Source organism: Sphaeramia orbicularis, chromosome 7 (assembly GCF_902148855.1).
Source record: "Sphaeramia orbicularis chromosome 7, fSphaOr1.1, whole genome shotgun sequence".
In the NCBI taxonomy this organism is placed as follows: domain Eukaryota; kingdom Metazoa; phylum Chordata; class Actinopteri; order Kurtiformes; family Apogonidae; genus Sphaeramia; species Sphaeramia orbicularis.
This window is the reverse complement of record NC_043963.1, coordinates 29837640-29851699: the sequence shown is the minus strand read 5'-3', so window position 1 is coordinate 29851699 and position 14060 is coordinate 29837640. Positions and strand designations below refer to the sequence as shown.

At 35.9% G+C, this 14060-nt stretch overlaps 1 protein-coding gene across 1 annotated transcript; it reads left to right on the top strand.

Annotated features, from left to right (window-relative positions):
• The first annotated feature begins 2283 nt into the window (after positions 1-2283).
• wdr46 (WD repeat domain 46) lies at positions 2284-11900 on the top strand. Its single transcript, XM_030138811.1, is given in 18 exon segments — positions 2284-2365; positions 2634-2791; positions 3063-3138; positions 3551-3637; positions 3729-3841; positions 3924-4011; positions 5781-5842; positions 6923-7027; positions 7123-7273; positions 7378-7613; positions 8838-8904; positions 8906-8992; positions 10146-10316; positions 10394-10448; positions 10451-10477; positions 10480-10583; positions 10693-10806; positions 10919-11900. Coding segments are annotated over 18 exon segments (1872 nt in total). The 5' UTR covers positions 2284-2308; the 3' UTR covers positions 11033-11900.
• The last annotated feature ends 2160 nt before the right edge of the window (positions 11901-14060 follow it).

Below are 14060 nucleotides of genomic sequence, written 5' to 3'. Positions count from 1 at the left end.
CAAAAAAATCTAGAATGAACAACTTAATTTTTTTCTTTGTTTTAGTGCAAAAATAACATTAAATTATGAAAATATTTACATTTACAAACTATCCTGTAACAATAAAATGTGAATAACCTGAACAAATATGAACAACCTGAAATATCTAAAGAAAATTCAGCCCAATTTGAACTCTCTTCTGCCTGTTCCTCAGTGTTTAGTGTCTTTGTAGATCTGATCCAGAATGCACATGGACAAATGATAAGTTGAGGAATAATATTGATAAAATTGCACTAAATTTTCTTACGTTTTTTTAATTTAAATTTCAGTTTTTTTCAGGTTTTTTTTTTTTTTTTGGATAGTTTATAAAAGTAAGTATTTTCATAATTTAATGGGGTTTTTTTTACACTAAAACAAAGACAAAAATTTGCAGTTGTCATTATTTATAGGTTATTATGTTATTATTTTACTGGTTTGGCCCACTGCAGATCAAATTTAGCTGAATATGGCCCCTGAACTAAAATGAGTTTGACACCCCTGCTGTAGTGATTCCAATAAGAAAACCTGGTAAGGATCCATCTAAGCCTACTAGTTACAGGCCCATAGCATTAACATCTAATTTATGTAAGATAATGGAGAGGATGGTAACAGAAAGGTTATCTTATGTACTTGAAAAGAAAGGATTGCTGGCAAGTTTGTCAGAGTGGTTTCAGGAAAGGTAGGGGTGCAATAGATTCAGTGTTGAGGCTGGAAACTGAAATAAAGAAGGCCCAGAGTAATAGAGGGTTAGTTGTCACAGTGTTTTTTGATAAAGAAAAGGCATATGACATGATGTGGAAGGAAGGACTGCTAATAAAGCTGCATAAGATGAGTGTGGGAGGGAGAATGTTCAATTGGATAAAGGATTTTCTTTTTGGAAGGAAAATTCAGGCTCAGATTGGGTCTGAAGTATTGAGTCAGCACATGGTTGGAAATGGTACACCTCAAGGCAGTGTTATTAGTCCTTTGTTGTTCACTGTTATGATAAATGATGTTTCCTTAAAAGTACAAGATATAGGAAGGTCATTGTTTGCGGATGATGGGGCCCTGTGGAAGAAAGGAAGGAATATGGAACATGCTGTCAGGAAAGTACAAAGAGCAACTGATGAGGTGGTGGAGTGGGGGTATGATTGGGGATGCAGATTTTCAGTGGACAAAACTCAGACTCTGATATTTACGAGGAAGAGAGTGGAGGAAGGGATGAAACTAAGAATGTATGGAAAGGAATTAGAGATGGTAAGAAAATTCAAGTTTTTAGGGGTGCTCTTTGACCCACGGTTAACTTGGTCAGACCATATACAGAGAATAGAAGACAAATGTAAAAAAGTAATAAATGTGATGAGGTGTCTAACAGGTAGCATCTGGGGTGCAAATAGCTCAGCACTTAAAAGAGTATATGTAGTCTTGATTAGGTCAATTCTTGATTATGGTTGTATTGCTTATGGTTCAGCAGCTAGATCTTTAATTAAAAGGTTAGACGTTGTGCAAGCACAGGCCTTAAGGATGTGCAGTGGGGCATTTAAAACATCACCTGTTCCTGCCTTGCAAGTGGAAATGGGGGAATTGCCCTTAGAAATCAGAAGGAAGCAATTGATGACAAAATACTGGGCTAATTTACAGGTACACAATGACTCTCACCCAACAAAAGCTGTGTTGCAGGAGTGCTGGGAAGATGCAAGGAGTCAGAGGGATCATTTTAGTAAGATAGGGAATGTCATTGCAAGAGAGATGGGGGTCATTCCATGGCAATTCAACCAATGGTCCCCACATGACCCCCTCAGAAAATTCTGAAAAAATTCACACTTGTTCACCTACCAGATAAACGAACACATCCAAAGTTTTAATGTCCTATCTGTAATAGTTTAGGAGATACAGCCCTTTGAAAATTTATGTTTTTTTTTTTGTTTTTTTTTTTTTTTATTTTGCAAATTTGCTTTTCAGCCAACTTTGAGGAGCTATATCTCCTTAGGTATTTAAGGCACACTGCTGAAACTTACGGTCTGGGGTGAAATCCCCCTGAAAAGACCATATTTTGGATCAAAATAATTGTAGGTGAAGTTCAGGTCTTTGATATAGGTGAAGGTTTGTTTGTTTGTTTGTTTTTTCTTCTTAACCATTTATTATTTGTTTTATGGGAATAAAGAAGGTTGTATATTGTAAGACCCACACTCCGGAGCAAAGGGTGGCGGTAATGCACGAAAAGTTGAATGCCAACCGCCGTAAAACACGAAGAGGAAGAAGAATTTTTCTGAAGTGACGAAACCGGAAGTCTTAAACGTACACAACAAACATGGCGTCGGCCGACAAGGCACCGGTGAAGAATTCACACGTGGGGAAGAAGAAACAGGTAAGAAACCATGAGTTGGCGACAAGTAAGTTGTTTTAACCTTGTACAGTATTAACAGTTTTCTGTAAAGACAACATTTTAAACCGATGAACTGTACTGTTAGCTGTGCATTTGTTAGCATCGCGCCGCTAACACAAGTGGCTCTGCTGTAGTGTCCCGAAGAGACGAAATGACCCTGTTTGTGGTTATAAACACCTGAAATAAACAAAAATTTACTCATGTCAAAGTCACAGCTGCTAAGTCACCAGTATGTATTCTTGTCCAACAGCCCGCAGCTCGTTACTGGGAGGAACCGCAGAAAGAGGGTGAAAGCAAGGTTGTAAAAGATGGAGAGAAGAGTGAACAGCAGCAGAAGAAGAAGAAACAAACAGCAAAGAAAGAAAACACGAAGGCAATCAAAGAGATGGAAAGAAACGTATATCAGAGGTAAATGAACAGGGATGGGTGTTGTTTGACTCAAGGTATGAGTTCTATTCATTTGCAAATCCTGATTTTAATGTTGAATTGAAATAGCAGTCGATAAGTTCTCTCATTAAGACTAGTCTGATCAAATTTAACATATAATACTGAACAAGACTATTCTCAAATGTAAACCACAGCTCTTTAATATACCACACAGTTTACACTTATGTTGTACAAGTCAGACTCAATATTAGAAATGTTAAAAAATTAATTTTGGGTTTTGCCACCAATACAGCACCCATGTGAAGCCCAAGTGTGTTTTCACTGGATATAAGCCAAAAAACTATGCTGGTTATTCTGCACCACATGCAGTAAATTGCAGTTAAGATCTCTTCACTATTGTTTGTTGAATGATGTAATGGTACACAAAATGCAGTTACATGATTAATGAGTATATTTGTTTTACTTTTAATGTGTTACTATTAGGTAAATATCTACATCTTTTAAGTAAATATTTGTTAGTATAATGTTATGTGAAAATACACAGTTATTAGTCAACGGTAGCACCAAAGTCCCCTAAAAATGTAGAAACAGACCTAGTAGAACCAAATACAACAAAAGCAGCACCGCAAAGTTGTTTTTATCAAAGCCATGTTTTGAATCTAGAGCTGATATCCAACACGGTAGGCAATATTTAACCTGTCCTTGCTTTATTGTTCCTATTCATTTGTATGTGCTTGTATTTTTTGTGTTAAAAAACTTAAATTATTTTGTGTTCTCTAGCAGCAGAAAGAAGACCCTTTTCCTGGACCTGCCCCCATCCCAGAAGACAGAGTGGAGAAGTTTAAGAGGAAAGAGAAAATGAAAAAGGTGAGTGTCTAGTGTCTCCATTTCAAGTCTCCGTTATGTAAGATACAGATACTTCCACTAACATGTCATTCCTTTACTCATTTCTACATAGCCTCGAAACAAGCATTTTAAGCTGAAAGCCCTGATAAGTCGCTCAGAGAAAGCCTCAGAAATGGCCCAGAAACAAGCGGCACGTATTGACCTTCTGCTCCCAGAGGATGCAGGGTAAATTCTTTTATAAGTTGCAGAATGGGTATCACATCCATTGCTTCAAATGTTTAGTTGTAACATTACTGCCTATTCTCAGGTTTTTAGAAGGAGACGATGGTGAGGACACATGCACCATCTCTCAGGAAGATATTGTGGATGCTGTGGATATATCATCTGGTGCAAAGGTAAGGAGCAGGGGTCGTGTGTAATACTGTGGCCTTACATACTTTATAATATGCTCTGTTTTGATCTGATATAGTATCAAATACTGCTCACCAAAGATCCGTGAAAATTAACCTTGTAGAAACTATTGACATAGCTACATTTGTCGCACTGATTAAAACTATATTATACAGTGGACATTCTCTGATTGATTTGTACACACAAAACTGCTGTTATACTAAATAAAACAAAATTGATGCAGTTGAGATTTTTTTTTTTTTGGCAACAAAAATGAGGATGCTGTGTACAATCCCTGAAAGATTTGTAAGATTTATATGACTCAGAAATAGAACCAATCAAGAGCATCCCAGCACAATCTTATGAGCTCAGTATCCAGTTGGATCAAGAAACACTGGCTCTCCACTAGTGTCACAAAATTCTGGCTCTGGTGAATATTCCAAGTGACAATGCTACTCCATGCATGACCTCTGTTTTTAATCACAGAATGTCTTCTCTTTAATGAACCTCATTCCTGTGCCTCTGATGCAGCTCTTTGAATAATACAGTGAAATAATCTGAAAAGTGCAAAGGCTGTATATAAATTGTAGGTGGACATGTTGTATTGGAATTCTGGTGTTACTTCGAGCACTGCAGCTTTGTAGCCCACAGACTCACTGATGGGTCCAATCAAGCGGTAACATGTGGTCACATTTCGTGTTCAACAGTCTCTGTCATGTTAGCAGAGTAACTTATATGCATGTATTATATATATTTGACTAGGTATTTATAAGCACTTTAACATTATTTATAACAAAATTTGGGATAGATAACATTTTTAGGTGAAGAATGTCAAATTGCTGCTCGGTAACACGTGGACTTGAAACGGATATACATTTTTTAAGCTTTACGCAAACATTCAAAACATGCAGTTCTCGACAGAAATTGATATCAAGTAGGACAAAACCTTTTAGATATTATGTTCAATTATGCTGAAAATAAATTTTGGAGTAAAATATTGACCTGAGAATGTGGTAACACATGGACGACTCTTTACCATTGTATGCATCACCCAAAATGTATCAAAAGATCATTACTTTCTGAAAGTTTCACTCAAATATCTGAATTATAAATAACTTGAAAATTAAAAATTGGTATTTTTGTGGTAACACGTGGAATCACAAATGTTCAAAATCATAAATATCAATAATATTCAAAAAATAATGAAAATCTTATACTTGAAACTTAACAGTCAACAGATTTATTATATTTTCAAATTTTGTAGATATAATTTTTAGCGTCAAATTCAAGCTATATTTTTATGTCTGAGCTATGGTGTAAAAAGTACAATTGATAAAATTGGTTGAAACTTTTTTGCAGCAAGTGGTATTTTAAAAAAGGATAACAGTTCCATAAAATAGAGATCTTTAGCTAAAAAATGAGCCAACTTGATAAATGATGTGTGCAAATTTACTTTTTCATGTTGATGTTCACTTTCGCTTGATCGGACCCTGATGCATAACAAGAGAGTTTAACTTGCAATTCTCTTCAACTGTTAGATGCTAATTTAGCACAAAAGTAGAAAGATGATTAAAGGAAAACAACACAGCTACAAAGTACAACTTAATGGCTGTATTTTCATGAATGATGTGACATAATCATGTCATGGCAAATGATTAAATCACAGGCTAAATTACAAAGGACTGCACACAGTCTTCTGATGTAGCACTGATTTTATTCTTTTTTTTTTTTACCTTAACTTACCTGTTTTTTTCTTCCTCTTCTTCATCATCAGTACTTTAATTTGAAGCTGTCTCAGTTTGGGCCGTATCGAGTGGATTACAACAGAACTGGACGGTTGGTGTCACATTGTTTACTCTGGCATTTATCAGATATGCAGTAACATTAATGATATTCGTGTAGATGTGTAGAAGACCTTGAAATTTTAAATGTTTAAAATTAATGTTGAACAATTATTCTGTCAGCAAGTTATTAGTTTGTTATTTTGTGGTCCCATTTATTCTGAAAGCTTAAACACTGTCCTTGAAACATTAACATCTGTACGTGTGCCAGGCTGACGGCATGTTCTGTGCCCAGTTTGTAATTTTATAACATGGTCTTTGCAAAACTTTTAACAAGTCTCACGGAATTTACTCTTCATTTAGTTGTGAATGAACACAGGGTTGGACCCACTAAGAAGGAGAGATCAGACAGAAACACTTGCAGAGACAATGTTTTGACAGTATATCTGGCAATTCCTGACACCTTTTATACATTTACGTCTTGATAAGAAACCAAATTCCTCTTTTGGGTTAATTTTCATGCCAGTTTTTATCTGTAACTTTTATCTGAATCACAGATGTTTTTATTTACTACCATCGTTGTCTTGTTTTTGGGGCATTTTATTTTCCCATACTTTTCACATGTCAATATCTATACAAATATTTATGAGTAAAACTTGTTTGCAAACTGTCTAGCTCTGCACACAAATGAAGCTAAAACTACAACTAATTATATTTTTACTCAGGGCATAATTAGTGCTTCACATGTTTATTCTCATGGTGTTTTGAGTTTACTTACTTAAAGAACAGTTTTGAAAGAATTGTAGATTTTTAAGCTATGTATAATGGTTTCCTTGGATGCCTGTGTTGAATTCTGCATAAGTAACTATTTTCAAAGACAATACCAAATCAGGTCATAAAAACCTTAATATTATGTCCTTTTCTTTTCATGAAAAAATAAAGGAAGGTCCGCACAACCTGTGAGCTCCCAAACCATTTATTCAGTGACCCGAAACGTCACTGAATAAATGGTTTGGGAGCTCACAGGTTGTGCGGACCTTCCTTTATTTTTTCATGTTCTACTTTTGGGATCCTGCACACCTCTAATTTTTTGGATGTGCGTGTCGTTTACCTTTTTTTGTCCTTTTCTTTTCAGTCACCTGCTGCTTGGCGGTAGACGAGGCCATATTGCTTGTATAGACTGGCAGTCGAAAAATCTGATGTGTGAGATAAATGTGATGGAAGCCGTCAATGATGTGAAGTGAGTTCAGATGTGTTATACCTTTGTGTATTATACCCTCACCTATCAGCATCTGTAAATTTCTCCCCTCAAAACAAACCCTTGTCTTTATTCAGGTGGCTCCACAGTGAGAACATGTATGCAGTTGCGCAGAAAAAGTGGCTGCATATTTACGACTCCAATGGAATTGAGCTTCACTGCATCCGCAAATTCAACGATGTGCTCCGGATGCAGTTTCTCCCCTACCACTTTTTGCTCGCCACAGCGGTGTGTTAACTCTTCTTGTTTTTTGAAGCAGCATCCACTGAATGGCTGTATCGTACACTGAGTTTGTGACCATTTTTCTTTGGATTTCATCCTTGTATGTTCAGAGTGCCACCAGTTTCCTGCAGTACCTTGACGTGTCTGTGGGAAAGGAGGTGGCGGCGATCTGCACCAAGACGGGACGGCTCGATGTAATGTGTCAGAACCCTCAAAATGCCATCATCCACCTGGGGCACTCCAATGGCACTGTCACCCTCTGGTCACCCAACCAGAAAGAAGCCCTTGTTAAAATGCTCTGTCACCAGGGAGGGGTGCGTTCTGTTACTGTGGACAAGACGGGCACGTGAGTGGAAATTTAATTTGTTTTGGAAGCAGGAACATCTGGATTACTACAGTATATATTCCAATAATATAATTTTATTATATAATATAGGTGTATTATGTCCAAGTAGACCTCAGTGATAATGTCCTGCTGATTTGAGTAATAATTATTTCTTTTTGCATGATATGAAATATGCCGTAGTGACAAAATCTAGATTACTTCTTCTTCTAGAGACCTTTCTTGCTCAACAAAAATTCTAAATGCAACCTGTTTATTATGGTATATTCATTGTATGTTTCTTCTGCTATTCCTTCACTGTGGTTCTTTGTTATTTAAAATCAGTTTTTCACAATTTGTGCACATTGCACCTTTGCAATTGCATTTTTCCTGTAAATAATATGTACGGTCAATGATTTTTCTGAAAAAAAAACAAAAAAAAAAAAAAAACAAAAAAAAAAACATACTGCATCAGATTCTGACATAAGTTCTGTTGTAGATGGAATAAGATATTACAACTGATTGTAACTCCTTGAAAAATAATCATCATACATTATCAAAGTTATTGGATTGTAATGATGGTAAATGTTATTGGTTTCTATATCACATTTATGATTGACAAAAGTATTCCATACAGGGCTGATTTTTGAGAGATCTGATAGCCACAACCTCTTCTAAATGTACTTCTCAAGTTTTATCAGAGAACGAAACAGAAATTTAACATGAGACATCTTGGCCTTAGCGAAATCATTTTAAATAGATGCCAGTTAAAAATGACGTGGAACAGCTTCATCTGTCTATTTTTTAGTTTAAGTTTTTGCTGTACTTTATAATCTCTGCTTGAGGAGTGTTCACGTAAACATATAAAACTGTTAATTCACTTAGCAACATGCATTTTTATATCATGTTTTTTTTTAAAATTCAACACTCAAGTTTCATTGGGCAATACCAAATATTTTTTTTGAAGTCCTGCTACTGCCATGGTTAATATAATATAGACTTTTTTAATCCTTTCAAACCTCTTTCACATGTTATGGATCTGATCATCATTAAAGCAATAACCTTGATCCTCAGTCCTGGATGTGAATTTTAGAGAATTGAGACATTCTTTTGAGATGAATTTCCAGGGTTTAATTGTGCATTGACAAGTGGAGGAGGTGAAAGACAGAATTTCGAAGAGCCTCTGGTGTAATTTCATAAATGTCCACTAGAGGGAAACCGGTTGTTATTTTTTTTCTCTTTTTGCAGGTACATGGTCACATCAGGTATGGATAAAAAGCTGAAAGTGCATGACATTAGAGCTTTTAAGCCCCTCAAAATCATACTTCATCCCATCTGGAGCTTCCTGTTTGTCACTGAGCCAAAGGGGTGTGTTGTCTGCAGCTACAGGGGATATTGTTCAGGTCAGTGTCTCCTCCAGGCATCGATAATGATTTGTCACGGGAATATGAGCTGCTCCACAGGAAGAGATGTGTTTTCTACATGGTGCAGTATTTGTTTGAATACACACAACTGGACATTTCCATAGTGGGTGGGAAAAACACTAGTGTTTTTACTATTGAGAGGTTCAACTAAACATACCACAGCACTGGGTTGTTTAATGATAATTTTTAAATCTACAGCCAGAAGACAGTAATAAATGTTTCTGTACTAATGATGGGAACAAATGAGATGTTCTAGGGTCTTTAAGTTCACTCAGAAATCAGAACTTTTCCTGTTTCTTGCCTTGGATTTTCGTGAAAGCTAATATGAAAACTTCCAAGTTAATGAGACTTTGCAAAATGCTAACATTCTACATAAAATACTTGTTAGTGTTGAACGTTTTGAAGTTGTTCCCTGGAGTTAAATGTCATCATTAGCATGTATATTTTATCTTTGCCAGTTGCTTATTTTTTGCTGGATTCTAAAGATATTTGCACAAAGTATCTAATAAACCCTAAGATGATGTGCAACATAATTGGAAACAGCTGTACAGAAAATCTAATTGATAAAAAAAAAAAAGTAATTGTTAATGATGAGGATCTTTTATTTATTTATGTTTTTAAATCCACATTTTCTTTATTTTAACACTTTGTTGCAACTGTGTTTAATATATTTTTTTATTATATCAATGCTATTACAGGCTGTATGGAAACAAGTAATATTTTCCAAAGGATTTAAATTTTCTTGAAGTATTTATGTGGTTGAAAAAACACATAATGATGATAAAGTTAGCCCTGACTGTATAACGTATAGATTTTGCAGGTTTACAACAAATTAATTGAAGTTTCAGATTATTTTATTCCCCCTAAGATCTAAAGTGTGAACTGGCAAAATACTGATAAGTGGGCATAGAATTACTCTCCATTTTTTATCATTATTATTACTATTAGTAGTAGTGGTAGTGGTGGTAGTTCTTATACTGTTAATAAGCAGGTCACCCTCTTTAATAACCTTTTTCAAATTCATAGTTTACATAACTTTTACCGTTTTATGGAAGTCATTGTTAAATATAACTCAAAATGGTTGATTTGCACTTTGTTAAATCTTCTGTGTGTGAAAACTGTGTCCACGCAGCTGTACATGGATGTTTGGAGCACCCCAAGTCCCAAACCCTACATGGCCCACAGAGTTCGGGGAGCGGTGTGGGGGGCTACCTTCTGTCCCTTTGAGGACGTCCTCGGAGTAGGACACGGAGATGGTTTCACGAGTATGCTTGTACCAGGTCCGCACCTATATTTCATATAAGTAATGATACAAAACCAATGTATATGTATGATAATGAATTGGAAATAAAACAGGTGCCTCTTTACTTGCATTCATAGGTTGCGGGTGAGCCTAACTTCGATGGCCTGGATGCGAACCCATACCGCAGTGCTAAGCAAGGCAGGAGTGGGAGGTTAAAGCTCTGCGGAGAAGATCCAACCTGAACTGATAAGCCTGGACCCGAATCAACTAGGACAAGTTGACCGAGCCACATATGAGCAAAAGCACCAAGATAGAGTCCAAGCTTTGGTCAGTATCTGCAAGCATCTAGTTGGCAAAACACTGCATCTAGTCACTTGAATTTATTCTGTGACAAAAAATTGTTTATCTCAACTTAGTTATTTTTACTCTTTACCAGGGTTTTGATCCAAATGCCAAAGAAAAATTTGTTCCTAAGTTTAAGAAAAAGGGTCGGAGCTCTGCTGGTTCAGTTGAAAGACGCAAGAAGCAGGTGGCTCATGAGGACCAAAGGGTAAACTTTACAGAATACAAGATAAAGTTGTCACATCTTATCTCAGCTTGATTTCTCTGCTGTCACTCTGGTGCTTAGCTCATATCTCCTGATGTATTTTTTTTTCTCCCAGGACGTAATCAGGAGAACTGTAGAGGACAAAATGAGGCTGGCAGAACAAAGAAAGAAGAAGGCGGCAGCAAAATTATCTGGCCAGAGATCTGCTCTGGACAGGTTCAGAAAATAGACAAGGAAGACCCATTGTACAGCCTGAAACCCAGTGATATTCTGTAGGCGTGACCTTTGAACTTTCTATGAAGGACACATTTGGACACTGGTCTCCTCTGTGTGAACAAAGTGCTGCAGATATTCTGAATGTAGTCTGCAAATAAGGACTTGCATTCAGATGGAAAACAGTTCATCTGCCATCAGTGTTGAGAGCATTGATCGTTTCTGTTGACAGCACTTTGTGTCCTCACGAGTGGATGAACTAATCTGACGGGTCACAGTCGGCGTGGACCTCACTCTCATTTGTGTGAACTTTTGTTTTTTCTCAAATGATGAACACGAGTTCATTTAGTTTTGAACCTTACTGTCTGGTAGTTCATCTGTTTTCTATAATAATGTTCTAAAAATAAACATTACGAAACCTCTTGAATCAAAGTGTCATTCGAAACTTTAATTAGAAGCAGAACAAACTCAAATATCTACATACCATGTCAAACCCTCCTCATTGAGAGGTTTGTTTTGTGGTCTTCTGTAGACGTATGAATTTAATGGAGGCATATGAAGTAATTGTATTAGGGTTACCTTTTTATTTTCAGATACCACTCCCTTACTAGGTTTCGTAATTGGAACAAAAGAGAAGTTAAAAGATCATAGATATATTAAGTATAAGTATCTAACACTTTCTTTATGTAACAGATGTCGACATTATCAGCAACTTCTTCTTTTTAACAGGAAAAGCTCACAGCAGCAACCTTCAGCACGCCTGTTAAATAGCCAATACAGTTCATGTCAGTACATAAGATGCAGCAACAAATTCAGAAGTAAATAAAAAAAAAAAAAAAAACAGCAACAAAATCTCTTGTAAAGCATTTGTGGTTTATGACAAACATATAAAAGCAATGTAGGCGTATATGTGTGTGTTTAAAAACATGAAGGAAAATCTGTAAAATAAGATACATAGTGATTTATTTGGAACAATATTAAATCCATACATACATCACCTGAGTGTAAGCACACTGACATGGATAGAGCAAAACAGCCTGAGGTCTAAACTGACACATAATCAGTCTTTAATAATAAACTCATCCCAGAAGCATCGGCATAAAGCGATCATTCACACTGTTACTTAATGTTTAATCTCACTGTTTCCCACCAAAGTTACAAAACCCCCCTAACGCCTGTGCTTCACACCAGTTTCATACGAGGCAGCAGAGCAAATGAACCGCCCCCACAAAGAACAGCATATAGTGCCTGGCTGTCTCCAACCGACCAAATACATCTGCTCCCAATTTCATATAAACACTTGGGAGTGGTTGAAGGTCATCTGTTCTGAAGAAGCAAGGAATTTCTTTTCACAGCTGCCTCAGGCCGTTTGGGACAAGTACATGAATTCTCGTTTTGTTCTTTATCTGTTAGCATGAGCTCTGCATACTTCAAGTTCATACAATGGCAGAAAAAAATATTACACCATCCTTGTTTTCTTCAATTTCTTGTTTGATTTAATGCCTGGTACAACTAACGGTACATTTGTTTGGACAAATGTAATGATAACAACAAAAATAGTTCCTAAGAGTTTAATTTCAGAGCTAATATCTAGCCATTTTCCATAGTTTTCTTGATAATAACCAAAATCACTTAAGTTCTTACATCAATAGCTATGGCATTGTACTGCCAAAACAGTGCTTTTAGGCATTCCATGTTTTCTTTTCTGTCTGTTTTAGTCACATGATACACACAAGAGTTAATACTTGATTGCATAACCATTGCTTTTGATGACTTTTGATGGTCTAATAATTTTTTCCGCGACTGTATTCCTCCCCCCAAATGAAATCTGATGAAAGATTATAGGCCGAACCTTTGACAAACAAATCAGTCTAGAATAATCACATACAAAGGCTGGCCAGCGTCTTTTATCACAACCATGTTCTAAATAATGAATTCAAACTGGCACCATCAAACAACAGATAAAGAAATTAATAATTTAATAAAGTGAGACTCAGCCATTCCTTTGTGCATCAGCCAGTTCTAAAGGGCTTTAAATAATGCCCTCTTTGACTGTAACGTGTTTGTCTATTCTGCCTCTTGCTTTAATTGTTGTCTTTTCTGATGCAAATGAAGCTGCTGTGATGCAAGTAAAAAATTCAGCTTATACTATCAAGTATTATCATCATAACTGTCCAGTTAGTTTTATAATCATAACCTCTTGTTATTATATTGTTAAATACTGAAACATGTACTGAAGCAATTGTTTTCTACTGTTTTACACGTTAAAAGTTTAAGGAAGTTTTTGCTTCTTGTTGCGTCTGTGAAGATTGTATGATTTCTATGATACATTTTTGAAGAAACCATGCATTTCATTTAATCTAATTAGAGTAAAACTTACAGTCAGTGTAGCTGGTACTACACTACATATAATACACATTACATATGTGAAAGTAGAAGCCTGTTAGCCAGTCTGTGAAAACTTGCTCCAGTGTGCATATAAGCAGCTGTATTTCCTAACTTTATACTAACAGCATGCCAGCATTGTGTTTTTGTTCTACATTTACATCTACAGTCTGTGTCAGTGTAATAATGCAGGGAGATGTAACAGTCTAAGGCAGGGGTGTCAGACTCATTTTAGTTCAGGGGCCACATACAGACTAATATGATCTAAAGTGGGCTGGACCAGTAAAATAATATAAATAATAGGATGAGAACTTATAAATAATGTCAACTCCAAAGTTTTCTCTATGTTTTTGAGTGAATAAAGTAAAATTCCATTATGAAAATGTTTAAACCTATGAACCGTACTTGAACATAACATGAACAAATATGAACAACCTGAAAATTCTTAAGAAAACAAGTGCAATGTTAACAATATTACGCCTAAGCTGATCATTTATACATGTGAATCACAACTTAAAGATTTAGTAACAGGCAGAATATTGTTAAAATTCCACTTACTTCTCTTAAGACATTTCACATTGTTCATATTTGTTCAGGTTATTCATATTTTTTTGTAAAAGGATAGTCTGTGAATGTAACTTTTTTTTTCTAATTCTACT